The sequence below is a fragment of the Plectropomus leopardus genome, chromosome 7, assembly GCF_026936395.1.
Source record: "Plectropomus leopardus strain MGB_pleo_1.0 chromosome 7, ASM2693639v1, whole genome shotgun sequence".
Classification (NCBI taxonomy): domain Eukaryota; kingdom Metazoa; phylum Chordata; class Actinopteri; order Perciformes; family Serranidae; genus Plectropomus; species Plectropomus leopardus.
In genome coordinates, this window is record NC_142182.1 from 30,996,807 (window position 1) to 31,015,050 (window position 18,244).

General features: G+C 38.6%; 2 protein-coding genes across 3 annotated transcripts; one reads left to right on the plus strand and one right to left on the minus strand.

Moving 5' to 3' along the window:
- Positions 1–133: 133 nt before the first annotated feature.
- On the plus strand, positions 134–5,019 carry duoxa (dual oxidase maturation factor). The gene is made up of 8 exons (XM_042496013.2): positions 134–257; positions 591–756; positions 901–958; positions 1,051–1,185; positions 1,816–2,023; positions 2,109–2,323; positions 2,743–2,933; positions 3,746–5,019. Exons 2-8 carry the CDS (start codon positions 610–612, stop codon positions 3,755–3,757), a joined length of 966 nt encoding a protein of 321 aa, XP_042351947.1. The 5' UTR covers positions 134–257; positions 591–609; the 3' UTR covers positions 3,758–5,019.
- On the minus strand, positions 4,508–18,031 carry apba2a (amyloid beta precursor protein binding family A member 2a). Of its 2 annotated transcripts, none has more exons than XM_042496495.2 (12): positions 17,877–18,031; positions 13,002–14,262; positions 11,825–11,929; positions 11,524–11,563; positions 11,285–11,430; positions 10,331–10,417; positions 10,053–10,238; positions 9,713–9,892; positions 9,338–9,550; positions 8,513–8,632; positions 8,231–8,371; positions 4,508–5,786 (listed from the first exon to the last, which is right to left on the minus strand). In XM_042496495.2, exons 2-12 carry the CDS (start codon positions 14,229–14,231, stop codon positions 5,715–5,717), a joined length of 2,520 nt encoding a protein of 839 aa, XP_042352429.2. In that variant the 5' UTR covers positions 14,232–14,262; positions 17,877–18,031; the 3' UTR covers positions 4,508–5,714. The 2 variants fall into 2 exon arrangements, with proteins under 2 accessions (XP_042352429.2, XP_087936597.1); XM_088080471.1 differs by lacking the exon at positions 17,877–18,031 and adding an exon at positions 17,680–17,812.
- Between the last annotated feature and the right edge of the window lie 213 nt (positions 18,032–18,244).

Genomic DNA, 18,244 nt, shown 5'->3' on the forward strand with positions numbered 1-18,244 from the left:
GCTTGAGGGATGGTGCAATACTAAAGCCAACATGTGTTGCACAGCTTTTCACAAACTGCATGTGACCTGTGTTGCCCAAATGGGAATGGTCTTGCCTCTGGATCACACCTCTTTTTTTCCCCTCACAGCATTCCAGTTAATGTATCCTCCTCCTCTGTGACACAAAGGGAGACCGACAGTATAAAAGAAGTGTATGTTCCATCAACATTCACACTTCAGTCCTCTTCCACTTCAGCTTGTTGTATTTCAACTTTCAGGTGAGAGCGATCTTTCAGATTTTCTCTGATTGCTTTTATTGGAATCTTTTACTTAAATCCAGAGCACCAATTGCCATTATACTGACCTAAGGGGTTTTCTATAGAATTGCATGTCTTTGTGTATCATACAGATGCATTCATTTTCTTTGCAGTAAAGATGCAAAGTGCCAGAGAACGATAGATGATACAAATGAGTCAGACATGGTTGTGTTAAATCATTTGCATTGTTTCACAGCAGTACATCCACTGTAAGGAACAAGAGCTGCTATCTCTGCATCTGAAGGAAACTGAGAAGCTCTCCACTAACACTGTCTTCTCTGTTGCGCTGTCTAGTCTCAGCTCAGGAGCTAAGATGACTTTATACGATGACATTTACCCATTCTACCCTCTACAAAGGACCTCCTTCATCTTCAACGGCCGCTTGCTCACCATTATTCTGGTCTTCCTTGTGCTAGCCATCAGTCTTCTTCTCATTCTGCCAGGGATACGAGGGAAATCGGTGAGTACAAAGCATCAGATAAACTATTACTCACTGCAAAAAAAAACCCCAAAAAAACCAAACTTGTGTGCTTGTGTATTCTTTGGATATTTTTTTTCAATGCACCTGACATTATTTTTATTCTGCTCTCTCCCTTCCAATCAGAGGCTGTTCTGGCTGCTCAGAATAATCATCAGCTTGTTCATAGGCGTAGTGATAGTTGGTGAGTTTAATATTCTTATCGTCATCGTTGAATAAGTCTCAGGTTTTCCTTTTACCGCCAACATCACTCACCTCTGTGTCCTTTCTCTGCAGCGCTCAACTTTACCAACGACTGGGCCGAGGCCAGAATGACCACTAATGCCACCTACAAGTCTTTCAGCAACGCAGTGGTTAACGCTGACATCGGCTTGCATGTTGGACTGTACGGCATTAATGTGACACTGAAGGGTGAGTCACTGTGGCTGCTGTTGCGTGCAGATATATCAACAATACACAAGTACGCTGGCAGTTTTAATGCTATGACCAACTTGGGTCTTTATAAGGATGTTCGCTCTATATTTATGTTCAAAAAAGTAAAAACTACACTACAGGGGTCAACTGATATTGGTTTTGTCAGGGCTGATACCAAATATTTGCAGTTAATAAGACCAATAACCGATAGTTGGAACTGATATGCATTTACAATGACAATTAAAATCTTTGTCAATATTTAGAATTTGTAACATAACAAACTTCAACACAGAACATTTAAATGCCTTTGGCAAATGCTTAATCAGAAACTTCCCAGCAACTTTTTCTATAAAGTCAGGTAAGAATAAAAAATGAATGAATGAAAATAGTTCCCTGAGGTTTTATAAAGTAAAAGTTCCTTCCAGGCTGACACTTTCTTTGTACTTTTTAATTAATGAATTTTATCGGCAATCTTTCAGATAAAATGCTGATACAGGTCTTTCCTAAAATACCAAATATCGGCCCCGATAATCAGCCAGGCCGATAATCTGTCAACCCCTAATTTCACATCATTTTGTGCCCTATGTGTATTTTAGTTGCATAATTTTGACTTTTTTTTTATCTCAGGGAATCCTGTTGTACAGTTCAATGAGACCATTGACTACAATGAAATGTTCACCTGGCATGACACTATTGAAGAAGAGTATGAGGAAGCTCTGGAAAAAGGTTTACCCAACCCCATCCTGTATATCGCTGAGAAATTCACCCTGAGCAGCCCATGTGGACTCATCTTTCAGTACAGATACTCTGGACGATACGCCTCTGCAACCCTCTGGTAACAATAAATAACTGCTCACAGTTTAAAGTTGTCTATTTCAGTTAAATGTAGCATAAATGACAATGTTTGTACACTTTCACAGGACGGCCTTTTGCTGCTGGTTGCTCACCAATATCCTCTTTTCCATGCCGGTCATCCTGTATGCCGGGTACATGATGGTGGCCACTGCAGCCTTCATCTTCTTCTCCATGGCGTCCTTCTCCACCATCATGAACGTGCCACAGTGTGTTTTCTCAATCGGCACTGACTCCTTTGAAACTAACTACAGCCATTCATTCTGGCTAGCCCTGGCTACAGGTAAAGATACCGCACATTCATTTCATAGGTTTTATAACGTCAGCTTTAGCAGCTGTTTACCCTTTGAAACCTGGATAAACATCACCTCTCTTTTCTCTTGAATCCATAGAAAAGAAATGTCCAACAAATTGAAAGAAATTTGATTTATATATTTTTTAATAAAGTTGGGAAAAAAAAACAATGAATTGAAATTAATTAATAATCGTATTATATATTTGAATTTTTCTAATAATAGAATTATTTGAATTTTTAAGTGCTTTGTTCCCCCCAGCTCATTTAATTTCCTGCTAATTTCTGGGTCATTTCTTTTTAAGTTGCTGTTGCCTACTTTCCATATTTTTTTAAAGATATCAGGGTAATTTGCCCTGGTTTCAAGGGGTTAAAAGCTGGTGATTTTTACTAACTGATGTGTTTCTTAGGTGTGATGTGCATTGTCCTCGGGATTCTGGTGGTGACGCTGAACTATTTTATACCAGAGAAGATGAAAGAGGCATTCAGTGTTGGTGCTGACAGTTATGAGGACGAAGATGTTTCTGATGGGAGGGGATACCTGAATTCAGTTTTTCTTGACGGAGTGACAGTTTCACCTCTGACATCAAAAGTCACAGCGGTAAGTTTACAACACTCACAGGCTAATACAGTGATGGATTAGTCATTCATTTATACCAGTGAATTCATTATTCATTGCTCTTTTATGACTTTGCTGGAAAATTTGCCTTTGATTTACATTTACTGATTCCAAATACATATTCAGCCCTTTGACCAATGCAGTATTAAAAAGGATGCAAGATTAAACTGAAATGAATCGCCGCTATCATGGCCACCACTGCATGTATGCCCTGAATCCTGAGTGCTGCAATGTTATGCCCACCTTTAAAGGTTCACTGTGTAGAATTTAGGGGGACATGTTGGCAAAAAATGAATATCATATAATAATAACGTTTTCTTAAGTCTATAATCACCTCAAAATGAGAATCATAATGTTTTCGTTACCTTAGAAAAAGTCATCTGTATCCACATGGGGAGTGGGTCCACAGAGTTCACCATGTTGCAGCACCATGTTTCGACAAACCAAATATTGCTCTTTCATGTTTTCACATTGACCTTCATATTTGGCAGCCCCTCCATTTTTTTTTTTTTTACATAAAACTGCTTTAATCCGTGTCTTTACCATTTGAAATTACTGGTCAGCTTGTTTTGGAGAGAAAGAGACATCTACGAATAATTCTGCTCCGCCTTAAAACCTCTAAAAAATGAACACTGAAGGAATTCTAACCTGGAGAAGTTTCAGCTGGTTGCTATCAGCAGTCCTCACCACTAGATGCCGCTAAATCCCCTTTAATCGTACACACTGAACCTGTAAGGAAGTTATTTCCCCCTTTGCTGCTCATTGACTGTGATCATTCTGTTTCTGTGTTTTAGGAACATATATAAAGCTGTCCAGGTTTCCCTCAGGGAACTTTACTTGAAGATATTTTTTTGCTGAATGTGTTGCAGATGGTGTGTCATGCCTGTTTGAATTATCTGTGTGAGCCTTTTAAGTGTTATAAATGATTTCATTGTTAATATTTGTATTTGCCATGTTGCGGTAGTTGTTGAGTACAATGTATAAAGCCGTATGGCATCCATACACCATGTATATACACTGATCAATAAGGATTATAGGTCTGTCGTTTCATTAGAAATGAAAGATGAGACATAATAATTGTTAGTTTGATATTTCTTACCTTTTGATAGCATCTGCAGAATCTTTTGCCATGTGTGTACGCTGCACAGCAGCAGCAAGGGGTTTAGTTTGTGCATTGTTTCTGAGCAGCTTGACTTGTCATAGTAGGAAAAACACAGGTGATACTTATAACACCAGCAATGGTGTTGCATTCAGTGTCCCAGCGAGAGAGACGGTGAAGCAGCATGCACAATACAAGGAACCTGATATCACAGCAGCTAAATGCCATTCAGCCATCAATAATTTCATTCTTTACACCTGTGCTTTTAATACTATAACCAGCCAAAATTAGTTCTATGAAAAAGGCTAATTGGCTGAAGCATCCTTTGTTCGCAGTGTTGGGAAGTAACCAGTTACATGCAACTAGCTGGTAACCAGTTACCTGTAATTCAATTACTTATTTATTAATTAATTAAATTGAGTAAATGTAACTGTAAACGGTCACATTTGCTGAGAAAAAATGTAATTAAATACAGTTACTAATCAAAATGTTGAGGATTCAAAAGCAGTTACATCCAAATATATCATTTTGGATAAAAAAAAACATTAATCCTGTTGTTTTGCATTGTTGTACTGTGCACAAATACCTGCTTTTGGCATAATCTATTTCCGGACATTTTTCAGGTTTATTTGCTTACGTTAAAATATTTTGCCCAAAAAGTTATCTAAAAAGTAATCAAATGCAAGTTACATTACCTTGATGAAGTAATTCATATATTCACACTTTTTAATTCCACTTTTTAAGGTAACTTATAATCTGTAATCTATTACATTTAAAAAATAACCTTCCCATCACTGTTTGTTCTCAATTTCTTAGATAAAAAAAAAAACGTGAAAACACAACAAGAAAAATTAAACTTCTTGGATCAATGCAATAAGTTAATCTGTAATTCAGGCAAATATACTGTGTCTTGTTTTTTGTAAGTTTTTTGCAGTTACATCTTAATGAAATAAAAACAACAAGTATTCATTGGTGAGATTGTATTCTTAATGTGTTTATAACATTACATTCATTCAGTAATGTATATTTTGATACATTCTTGTACTGTACTCTCTGGTAAAGGTAATGATCACCCATACTGTATGTCTTTGAAAAGTGTGTCTTTGGCCTTCAGCATCACCATAATACACATAGTTCAGTGCCTTTGTACAGCATATTATTATCGTCTTTTAATACTTACTGTAATAGATTATCATGTCAGATTGAGAATGAATCCCTGGTCTGTAATTCTTCATAATAACATGCATATACAGTAGGAGTAATATGGCCTTTCCAACCAAGTCCTTGAGTAATCCAAAGTATTTACAGTTAGAATTACATTTTTTTAAACTCCATACACATTATAAAAATGACTAAATAAAAAATAAATGTACTAATTTATCTCTTCATAAGAAAATAATCATGACCTTAAAGCTACTTCTCTTCAACACCAGTAACTCACGTACAGTACTACAGACAGAGTATTCACATTGTAAGGCCATTATGACAATGTAATTCAAGATAAAACCTGAAAATGAGAACCGGATGTTCTTTACAGCATTGCAACAAGAGGCCGAGAAAATAAAATGATAGAAAAATAAATTCTCCTCATCCCACTGAGCCACCTGTCCATCATTTGTCCCTTCGACATGCAGAACAACAGCGGGCTGATCCATGCAGGGTCTCTATATGTAGATAGGCGTCTCCTGACCTGTCAGCAGTCTGAACATCACCGCGGGCATCGTCTTCATGTTGATCTGGCAGAGAGGAGAAGGGACAATTACACCGTCAGCCTCAGGGGCCATTTATAGAGGCACAGTCCTAATCACATCTCTTGACCCCAGGCCTAATTTACTCCCTTTGGTGCCGCCAGAGAGTCAAAAGAGACCTTGAATCTATTACTGACAAAGTATACACCTTTATGGCTTTATTGGTGAAATATATTAGGAAAAATTGGAGGAAAACACACAGACAAAAACACAGATGGTTAAAAGCTGTTGAAACACTATGTAAGAAATGGTGCAGACCAAGAATGGTTTCTGAATCAACTCAGAGTCCACATATGACCTGACGACTGTGTAGCAAAGGGTTTAAGACCTGCAACTCGCTTCCAGTTCATCAGAACTGAAGATGCTTTTTGGACGAGAGGCAAAATGTCTTCAAGTTGCCGGTGAAATAACACTTATGGAGTCTCCAGCTGTTCTCACTTTCCTGTGTCCTTTCTTCTCTCTGCACACCTTGTTTTAGTCTTGTTTGCTCCACCATTGTCACACCTTGATTGTCAGCCATCCCTGTGTTTCCCTCCTTTCTCCTGTGTTTACCTACCCCAGCTGATTAGTTCCCTGTGTATATAAACCTGTGTCCTTTGTTATCAGTTTGTCTGTTATCCTCCCTGCTGTTTCCACAGTGATCGCTCCTGTCTTCACCCAATTTTTCATTTTACTTTGTGTTTTGGTTATCTGCTTGTTATTGTCCATTCCCATAGTCTTTAAAGCTCACTTTTGGTTTGTATACATTACGAGAGTTTGTATGCCACACTATTTCTTGGTTCAGTGCAAAGAAACTATGAAAGTTTCTTCAAAATTGCTAAACTGTAATTTTGTGGCTTATCACTGTCTGAAAAATTAAACTTAGTTAAAATAGGTAACTGTCAGTTGGCACTTGTTGCAATAACACAGATAACATTCAGGCAGTTGGCTTAAACAGATGAGAGGTCCTAAATAAGGAGATGGTGATGCTATTCTTTCAGAGCCATGATCTGATAACTGATGGTCAGTCGTTCTCCTCTGATGTGAAAAGCCCTGCATCTTGTTCCTGAGTATTCTGACTGATTGTAGCGTCCTGCAGATTTTCCCAATCAGGGCAAAAGCTGCTGTCTGTTGTTGGATTTTTAGGAAGCCAATCATTGAAATGTACAGGAGTGGATAATATAGTAAATGATATTTATGTAAAACTTAACTTTCTCTTTTTTCGCCTTCAGAAAAATGTATTCATTGGGTTCCATGTGCTTTATGGCGAGATTTTGTGGCGGTATTGGATAAATTACCCAATTATGCTGTTTTATTCTGACTGCTTTTCTATTTTTTTCTCAAGTCTCACTCCTGACATATTTTACCAACCTTTTATGTGTACACTTTGTCTCTCCTGAATCGTACAAAATTCTATAATTTTGAAAAATTAAAGTGTCCATCTTGATGAATGCTCTGTAACACAAACTGCTGTCCTATATATATATATATATATATATATATATATATATATATATATATGTGTGTGTGTGTTTTTTTTTTTTTTTATATCTTATGTCTCCACAGAAAACAACATTAACAGTAAAAGGGCTGACAGAATCAGACCAAGGCGCTAAAGGAGCTTCTGTTCCTGTGCCAGCCAACCTGCAGCTGCTATATTTAATTCCTTTTTGGTTCATGCTTCAGGGTGATGAAAATATATATATATTTTTTAATGTATTGATTCATATGTGTGAATTTATATTGTATTAATCTTAGCCATGTAAGCAGGTGCTATTTAGCTTTTTGTCTCCAAAACTCTAAAAAAAAATGTATTTTTTTATTAGAAGTTCCACAGTGACAGATACTACAATACAAGCAAAAGTACTCATCATGCAGAACAGCCTTTTCTTAAAGTATGACCACATGATGTATAATTAAAGTGAATTATGGCTCATTCTAAGGTAGAGAAAACACAGCAGTTCTCATTTACAGGCAATTACTAAAGAAAACACATTTATTATATTATATTCAATTCTGCCAGTATGTCCTGGTAAATCCTACACACTGGATCTTTATGTATACTTAAATGTAGAAAATGTATTCAGTCTAATTCTGGTTAAGAGGAAGGAGAAGAGAGGAAGATTATGACTGGTAAAGACAGTAAAGAGAGTTTAGCTAAAATAGATTCTGTTGTTACATTTTGGTTGTTTTGCTGAATATAGTTAAGTTCATTTGGCTCATCATAAAGTAAAGACTGACAAATATCTAAACACAGTTTTATACTCTAATGTGAAGGAATAACTGTTTCTAAATTCAAGTGCGCTGTAGTATCATATCCAATATTCTGGGCCTTGGACTAATCACAAACTGATTTGATCCGTGTGTGTCTTTAAAAGACCTGCATGGTGCAGTGACTTGTTAGGTGCAGTAATCAGTGAAAATTGCCACCTTGTGGCATGAGGACTTCTTACCTCACCCACTGAGACAGACAGGGTTTGAACAATCTTCTCATGTGCCATGGCAACAACACTCTGACCATTTATTTCAATGATTCTGTGTCCAACACGAACTCCGCCTCGCTCTGCTATGCCGCCTCGCATCAGACTGCAGATCTGGGGAGGTGAAAAAAATACACTTTGTATGTAACAGCAAAACCCTTACTCTTTAAAAACAGTGATGATCTTCAGAAGCTTCACTTCACTTCAAGCCTCCATTGAAAATTTAGTGTCATGCTTCATAATAATAAAACTTACAATGCCATTCTGCACACTGAAACCAAGCTGGAACTTGAGATCGGGTCTCTTGATGAGGACAGTGGTGACAGGAGGGCAGCTCACAATACTCAGCTTTACCTTCACCTGGTTCTTCAGACCCTGGACCAAAAAAAAATCCATAAAAACACATTCATGTTACACTAATTTTAAAGGTGTCACGCTGCAAAACTAAAAAATTATAAGATTTCCAGTTATATAATACTGTGAAAATATCAAAGTGCTCAATCCTGACAGACAGACTGAGACTTTTGCAGTAAACAAGTCATTAGGACTTCTATGACATTGTGATGTCACAACAATACTAATTTAAATCTTGAAAAGTAAAAAATTATAAATGGGTCCCTTCTTTAATCCTGATGCAAAAAAAACCCATCAGCTGATAGGATGTAAACAGCTGGCCCAGCTGATATTTGGATGAGCTCTGTGCGAATATAAAGACAGTTGCAACAAATATGAAAAACAGTTATCTTTTATAAACATTACCAACTGTAGCTTAATGACTGCATTGAAAATACGTGTATTGAATATAAAAATGTGGTCTATCAAACTCAAATGTAATGTTTTTATGAACTTATTATAGTATAATCATATTAGGAATAATGTGTATAATAATAATAATGTGAATAATGAGCGGTATTGGTTAGATTAATTTTTTTTTTTAAATCTCACATAGTCCCTGCAGTACTCCAGAGTACCCCTAGGTGTAAGCCACAGTGCCATTCCCTGATTCAAATATTTCCATATCTAAGTGAAGACTAAGTGAAGACTGAATATGTGAAACTGGAGCTGCCTGAAGCTCCGTACCTTGATGATGCCCTGACAGGTGGCAAGTGGCAGCCCCACCAGGCTGGTGTCATTGATGGACATAATCTGGTCGCCAACACTGAGTTTTCCAGAGCGAGCTGCGGGGCCGCTGTTCAGCATACTGGCCATGATAACAGTGGGCAGAATGGAGCCCCAGCCAGACTCCACGATCACCACACCGAGGCTCTCTCCTTTCTGCTTCTCCACATACAGCTGGAACAATGACAAGGCATTTCTTAATCATCTTCGGGCACATTTTGAATGTCACATCCTGGAGTTTAGAAGATTTGTGAGATGGCTCAGCCATTTATGTTAAGGGAAATCCATCCATCATCACGCACAATCCACCTGCAGCCAAATAAAGAAATGTCACACCTCTTTACAGTTGTCTGAGTTTGAGAAATGGACGAGGTCATCGTGGTACATTTCCTGGGAGTTGATGATGTCACTGTATTGTTTCTGGCTCAAGTCGGTGGGGTTGATGCCGTTGGCACGCAGGAATTCTCTGTAGGCCACGCTAAAAGCCTGACCGATGGACTGTGCAATGAGCTGCGCCTGTGGGAAGGGGAGAGTTTGGGGAAAACTACTCAGCAGAAAGGCTATCACAATCGACAACAGCAGGAGGGTGAGAGAGATCACAGCGTTTTAGTGACCACAGAACAAATATCAAAAAGTATAAACCCCAAACTAAAAATGTTGAGCAGCAAATACTCACATCCTCTGACTCAAAGACATAGCAGATCATCCTGTACTGACTCTTCCCTTCGCTGGCAGAGTCGGGAGATTCTGAGAAATCCTCTGATGAGGCCTGAGACATGCGCCTGCGTGCCATCAGAACCACAATGCTGCCAATGTCTGCGATATAGGAGATGGTCCGCAAGGCACTGTCCATCATTGTCTCCTAGGTGGAGCAAAAATAATCACATTCATTAGTCATTAGGTCTGGAAATAGATTCAACACAGAGAGGACTCAACACATAAGGAGTTACTAACCTGTGTGTCAGCATTCAGCACTTTGACAGCTTTAGTGGAAATAAATAAGTCCACTTCTGTCATCATTTGAGAGTCTTCATCTTGGCTCTATGAAATAAATAACACATCATTTTAATCAGACATTTACTGTTACCTCACAATGCAAACTTTCAGCTCATCATGGAAACACTGACATGGGCAGGTGAGCAAAAAAAGGCATGCAACAGCTCCACCGTGTGGTAAGAAATGACTCTGCTGCATAGTTTCCCCCTCACAAATAATTCAGCTGGCAATACAGGTACATATGCACTCAAACATTCCATTAAAATCCAAAGTAAAAGGCACTTTAGGAGCACAGGCCTCTGCCAGTGCTAAACAAGTCCCTTGCTGTTATATCGAGAGACAGCAATTTTAATGCTTAAACCTGCAAACGCACTGGAATCAGGTCTCCCTGCAAGTTTAACCCTTTAACACCTGGATTGCCATCCATTTTCTTTACTATCATTGAAACCTGTGAAACCTGAGAATATTGGTTTGATTTGATTTTATATATTTTAAATAATATTACAGAAAAAGGAAAAAAAACATATTAATAATATATTTTAATAATAACATTATTTTTTTAAAACTTTCTTGCGGTTATTTTGGGTTGTTTTTTTTAATGATTTTTTACATTTTTATTTTTAGGTAATTTATTACCTATTACCTATTATGTAATTTGCTAGTTGCCTTACCATGTTTTTGAAAAAAGGTATCAAAGGTTTAAAGCTTAAAAAAGGCAACTTTTGGATTACTTACTGCATTACTATCAACTTCTAATCAATTTCTATTGGATCCAAGGCGAATCTGTTTCTTTGAAATTCATTGCTACATTTATGAGACTCAGACACAGGATGAAAGCGTGCAGTAAGACTTGAATATTTATAAACCCAATAAATAGATGGTAACGACCATCTCGCTGAAGAGGCAGATTACCTTGATGCGACTGACAGCTTCATGGGCCTGGGACATGCGCACAGACTTGGATGGATTTTTATCAGACAGCACCTGAGTGCAGCCAAGGTAGTTAGCAGCAAAGATGATTCCATCAATAAGATCCTCTGGCTCACACGGACCCGGGACTGTGCAGCAAAAAACAAAAAAGGCTCTCATTGTAAAACATAGTAATGTGCTCCAAAGAATGATCAAATGTAAGAATGTTAAGTGATAATTACCGTCCTCAAAACTGGGGAAAGAAGCAGCTTCCTGTGTGTTCTTGAAATAAGTTAACAAGTTAGATAGAATTTGATATATTTTAAGTTCATAATACTTGAGAAGATGTATCAGCCATATCAATTACCACATGATTTTGGATATTCTGGCCCATATTATAGCAGTTACAGAAGCCTAACTAACAAAAAAAGAAATTATAAAGACAGAAAAAGATCAGTTTGCAAAAACAATATGCTTATAAATTAAAAATTAGTTGCATCACATTTTTTACAAAATATCTTCCGTTAAGTAACAAGTCTTCACCTTGGGCGCATTGCTCTCCTCTGCAGGGACGAGCTCTGGACCCTGAGGCCTCCTCGGCTGCTCTGGCACATCTTCAGGTATCACAGCTGTGCTTTGCTTCTCACCCTGTCATAAACAAACATCGGTTTTAACTTCAGCAAGCCTTGTTTTAAAGGGGAACTACGCTTAAATTCATACATGTTATTCTCATGGTCAAACAATGTCAGTAAACATGAACAACTCTCCCAAATCCTGATAAAATTAATAAATTCTGATATTATCAAGTCTAAAGTCTGGAGCTGTTCCCCAGGGGAATATTCTTAATATATGGGTGCATTTTCTGTTTTAGCACTGAGAACACTACAAAAGTTTTACTGTGGGTCCACATATTCAGGCTCCCTTCATTGTCTATGAAGCAGATCCAAACTTTATACACTATGACATCACGTTTGACATTTATTTCGGTGGTTTCTGGCTTTTAGAGACAGTAGATCATCTTCAGAAAAAATTATTTAATTTCTCTTGGTCATGGAAATATTATATTGGAATTCTTAATTTAGGTGTTGTTCCCCTTCATACGTTTCTTATTGGCCTGTGTAGATGATGACCTTGTGGAAAAGGCGAGAAAGACTTTTTGCAAAGGATACAGCTAAAATAGTGGTGTATTGTATCAAAGTATGATACTCTGTTAAAGTACTTAAAATTTTGGAGTAATATTGGAATTTCTGTACTTTACTTGGGTTTTTATATTTCTGTCAACTTTCACTTTTATTCCTCTACATTTTCTTAAAAAAATATATACTTTCACTCCACTACATATGCCCTAGGCATCGTAGGAACAGATCCATGGGTGCTGTTTTGTTATTTTATTGGATTGTGTACTTCCATATTGTATTTTGTACTGTCATAATGTTTTTACTTGTATTCTTACTTTTAATACTTAAGTGCATTAAATATCATAAAATGACTTTAAATACTTAAGTATAGTAGAGACTTTTACTCAAGCAATATTCTAATAGTTGACTTTAACTTCTACCAAAGTCATGTTCTGGTAAGATATCAGACTTTCAGGTACTTCATCCACCACTGAATTCAAATCTTCCTTCACTCAGGGACACAGAGAAGGAAGATTGTGCAGAAACAAACAAACCACAGGGGACGAGCTCTAACAAAGATCTGGCCTATTTGTGCTGCTTACCTGCTGGGGTTTCTCTGTCCGTCTCTGCCTCTCCTCCAGAGGCTCCCTCTGTTGTTCCGCTGTGTGATGAGGAGCCAGGGATGGCTTGATAACCCTGGGTTCGCTCTCCCGGCTGTTAGCAGAGGAGGGGGGACTGGGTCTGGGAACAGGAGGAGTCTCTCTGCGAGGCGGGGCCTTCTGGGTGTCTGCAGGTGGCGGAGCATGGGAATGACGAGGAGGTGGAGGAGGATGTTGCTTACCGGAAGCAGACCTGGCTTTGGTCCGCACGGAGGCTTTTTTGCAGTCCTTTGACGAAGTCTTTGGACGCTGCTGCTGCTCGGTGCTGTTGGTCGAGCATCCTTTGATCCCAGAAACAACATGCTCCATGTCCTCTCCGGCTCCCCTCCTCCCTCGTCCTTTACCCTGCCTCTCCTTCTCCTTTAAGCCTATGTGAGACGACTCACCCTTCTTACCAGCTCCTGGGATATTATGGTTTCTCTGGACTTTAGTGTCATCTTCTCTTTCCCTTTCGTCACCTCCCTTTCTAATTCTTTCATTCTCGTTGTCCTGATAAAGGCTGGTCGGCCTCTGAACACTGTTCTCCGTCTCCTCTAAATCCTCGATGAATTTGGCCCCATCCAGCACCTCCTCTATCTCATCTCCGTCACTGAAGAAGAACCTGTTCTCCTGGCCCTTTTCCACCTCCCTCTCTGCCTGATCCACAGCAGCTGGACCACAATGTGACCTAAAGCGATGGCCTGTCTTGTGAATCTTAGCGTCTGATTGTGATCCCTCACATATTTCAGTGCCATGCCGAGGCCTGGGAGGGAGCTGCTCAACAGCACTGCCGCTCTCATTAATATTATCACCTCCTGCATACTTTATATAGCCTCCATCCTCAGGAGAGTACTGTTTGTAGTACCTGGTGTCCACAACGCCCTCTCTGTTTAAATGCAGCACCTCATCATAGTCCTGCTCCACATCAGAGCCCACGTTGTCGTACTCTGAACAGGTGTCCTCCATGTCCTCAGGACTCGGGTCACAACTCATGTAAAAGTGGCTTGCAGGGGCAGGAGGAGTCAGCTGGTCGTTGTTGTCATCCTTCAAGGTACTCAGGGGTTTCTCAGACGCCTCCTTCACCAAACTTCGCTGCTCCGCTTGCCTCCGTTTGGGGAATCCTGAACCGGGGCACGTTGGAGGGCTAGGAGCTAGTATGTTGGTAATGGTTCCTGACCTTTTTCCATGAGCCATAACTGGCCCTGTGAGCCCACCACCCTCAGCCCTGTGAACAAAAATAGATAGCCAAAATTAGATTTTTGAGATACACTTTTTGCTTCATACATTCAACGGTACATTTTTAAAATACAGCCATAAAAACAACTGAGTAAACGCTTTATAACAGAATGTGCAGAAGTCATGTGTGATTTCCTCACTGGAACAAGGCTGGATTATGAGACAACGGGCCCCTGGACACAGACATAATACAGAAGGCCCCACCACCTCTCCTACATAGAAGCAAAACACACAGACTTTATAGTTGTTTGGCCTCTTTGCTATTATTTAGCACCTCTTTATAGTCATTATGCATTTATATATTTATATATTTGTTTCTCTTTGTAGTCAGCATGCATGTTTTTGTGGTTGTTTTGTGTCTTTAAGTAGTCATTTTGAGTCAATACATTGGTGTTTTTTGTGTCTTGATCATCACCTTGTGGTTGTTTTGCCCTTTTTGGTAGTCTTTATGAGTCTCTCTGCAGCTGTATTGCATCTCTTTGTAGTTGTTTTGTGTATCATTGTGTTCATTCTGCATCTTTTTGTATTTTTTTTTGTGTCTCTTAATGGTAAATTTTAGTCATTTTGTAGGTTCTTTTCGTCTCTTTTTGTCCCCTTGTAGTAGTTTTGCCCCCTTTATTGTCTTTATGAGTCTCTTTGTGTCTCTTTGCAGCTGTTTTGCATGTCTTTGTAGTTGTTTTGTGTCTCTTTGGGGTTGTTTCGGGCCTCTTCCAGGTCGGTATGTGTCACTTTGAATGACATTTTGTAGGTTAAAGCCAGGGGGGGCCCTGGCACTTTGGGCCCCTATAGGCCTGTGCCCAGTAGGCCCATTTAATAATCCACCCATGACTGAAACTAACATACCGTAGAAATGAACCTCCTTTCTGTTCCATTAATACACAAATTATTTAGCCATTATGATTTTGTTTCAGCTACAGAACAACCTCCTCCATTGTTCACTCTGCAGGTTATTACAGTACAACACTCTCCCACAGCATCTCTCAAGCACTTCACACTGTACCAGATTTAAAGAACATATGATCAAAGATTTATTTCCACACCTACACACAAATTTGGAGTGAGACAGTATCAGACTAATGTCTCTGTTTCAAGCTTTAAATGAATATCCCTACTTCAAGGCCAAACAGTGGACAAATATTAAAGCCATAATAATGTACGTAAATCTATTGCTTCCTCATCATCGACTCTAACACCCACATGCGACATATGAGTCCTTTCATCTACAGCATATGATGTTGTTTGTTGTCTGTCTAATTTTGTCTTGATGTTCAACAAAATAGGAGACATGATGCAGCAAAACTGATTTAAGTAAATCGGGCCAACAGCATATGATGTTTTTCTTGTGTAAATAATTACTTTTATTTACTACAAATTCATCTCTGAAGCATTTGTATAATGTGGTTAGTGTGTTTTTGTTGGGTTTTTTTTACGAAATACCTCAATATCAATATTGCAACGATACTGAGAGGTTGTCTATTGGTGCTTTTGGAGGTAACACTATGAGATTTGAATATTTTTTTACCAATAATGTGTGCATAATGAGCTGGTCAAGTTAAATTACAACACTTTACTATAATGCAGCCTTTAAAACCAGGAATAGGCAACATATACAATATTGCAATATCCAAAATATAAAACGACATCTAGCCTGATATCGCAGTATCAATATAATATCTATATACTGCCCAGCCCTTGGTAGAAAACTCATTTCTTTGTATTTTTCTCTGTATTTTTATTTTTTTAGTTATTTAAGGTGCCAAAAAAAGATAACAACCACAACAGTATATGCTAAATTGAAGGCATACATTACTAAACTATCAGTGGTTTAATAGATAAGTGGACCGACAGACGATTAATATGTAGCAATTTTGATAACCATTTTTCAAATTTGCCTAAAATTACTGTTTCCATCCTCTCAAACTTTTAGGTTTCTAGGTCAATTCCGTGAACATCTTTAAGTTTTGGGCTGTTGGTCAGACAAAAAAAACAATTTAAAGCAGATACTTTGGGCTGTGGGGGAATGTGATTTTTTCATTTTTAGCTATTTTCTGTCATTCAAGAATGGCAACAATTTATTTTGATTGTCTGACATGTATTTTCTTGATTAATTAATAAGTTGCGTGGTCTATAAAATGTCAGAAATGGTTGAAAATGTTGATCAGAGTTTTCCAAAGCCCATCATGATATCCTCAAATGGCTCGTTTTGTCCACAACCCAAAGATATTCAGTTTACTGTCATAGAGGAATAAAGAAACCAGAACATTTTGACATTTAACAAGCTGAGGTTATTTTTTCTTAAAACAATTACTCAAACTGATTAATGAATTATTTAATTGGCTGGCAATTGATATAATATTAGACAACTAATTGATTAATTGTTGCAGCTCCACACTCAATGGACCAAAGAAGATAATTGACTGATAATGAAATTAATATTTAGTTGCAGCCCTACAGTATGTATGACACCAACTAAAATACATCATTAGAAACATTTTTAAAATATCAAATAAAATATACATTTACTGAGGTTCAATGCAGTGATTTAGACTGAAAATGTTCTACCTTAAAACTGTTTTCATCTCTTTTTATATGATTTGAAAAGCCTTTTAAATCTGACACCCCCTGATGTGTGATAATACTGTTCTCAGTCAAGGCTTTATCGCTTGATTAGCACTGAATGTGCTTGAGCTTTCAGATTGAACACAGTGATCTGATACACGCCCAGACTAAACATGTCAACACCCTCATCTAAACATGAATCATGTCAGTTTGAGGTTGGGGGGGAAAATAACAGTACGATTGCACTGTTTGGCTCAAGCTTTTGGATATGATTTGACACACTGAACACAATGAATTCCAACCGTTCACAGCGTTGATCAGATGATAATGCAACTGAGATTATGGTATTACGAGAAAAAAAAAAACAACTAATCCCCCCCCATCAGATCGCCTCCAATACAGTACAACACGCGGACCTAATCATGACCTCTCCATGGTGCTGAAGAGCTAATTAAAAACAATATGGCACATTATTGTCTGTAATTAAGGCTCGGTTGGATTTTTTAAGATTTCACGCATTTCGCCCTGCCCTTGGCGTATTTGTGATGGTATTTTATAAACCCATTACGCTGAACTTTTGCCGCAGCTGCAGGATCGCTTGTTGTGGTTTGCTGTGGTTTCCCCACATGTGGACGCCGCATTCCCATCTGCTTAAATATCGATAAAATAATCGGATATATCCTGCGCATATACACAGCACGCAGTGATGGAGCCCTGCACAAGCACACAAGCACACACACACACACACACACACACACGCAAACACACAAACACACAAACACACACACACACACACACACACCTACACACTGCTGTTTTTAGCATCTGAATGCAAACATTATCCTACCGCTGCAATTCACATCGACCTTGATTTGAAGCATCGAGACTGCACCATGCTGACATCCAGTTTATGGGCTGATGTTGTAGCAGAGGAGCACATCCAGCATTGTCTCCAGCTCTGTTAACGCAAGCCGAACAGGCCTATGTGCATCACTATTACATTTGTTCCCCATCCAAACGCAGATAATCCTACGTGCCACTTACCAACATCAGTCCTGTCGGCGGCCCTCCTTGTGAAAAGCCCGTGAGCTGCTGATCAGACCAGTTTGTTCTCCGGAATGGTGATTTTTGAATAAAAGCCGCACAGCAGCCCAGGAACCTGTGTGAAAAAATACCCCCCACATCATGTGCTCACAGCTCTGTCCCCCAACAATTTCAACAGTGGTTGCAAGATAAAGGCATTTCCCGTATTTTGAAAGTAATGACGTGGGGTAAGATATTATTTTCGAAGTAAAATTGACTTTATTATTGGGGAAATTTATGGGCGGACGCAAAACCTAGTTCTGAGCTTTTCTATCAAGAACCACAACAATTATGGCACAACAAAAATCCTTAAAAAAAATAAAGAAACA

Coding starts and splice junctions, on each gene's coding strand:
- duoxa (XM_042496013.2), top strand. CDS start 610: ATGACTTTATACGATGACATTTACCCATTCTACCCTCTACAAAGGACC. Junction 959..1,050: donor CATAGGCGTAGTGATAGTTG/GTGAGTTTAATA, acceptor CTTTCTCTGCAG/CGCTCAACTTTACCAACGAC. Junction 1,186..1,815: donor CATTAATGTGACACTGAAGG/GTGAGTCACTGT, acceptor TTTTTATCTCAG/GGAATCCTGTTGTACAGTTC.
- apba2a (XM_088080471.1), bottom strand. CDS start 17,735: ATGTCAGCATGGTGCAGTCTCGATGCTTCAAATCAAGGTCGATGTGAA. Junction 14,263..17,679: donor GGTCGATGTGAATTGCAGCG/GTAGGATAATGT, acceptor TTTTGTTCACAG/GGCTGAGGGTGGTGGGCTCA. Junction 5,787..8,230: donor TGTCTGTCTCAGTGGGTGAG/GTAAGAAGTCCT, acceptor CCTCTCTGCCAG/ATCAACATGAAGACGATGCC.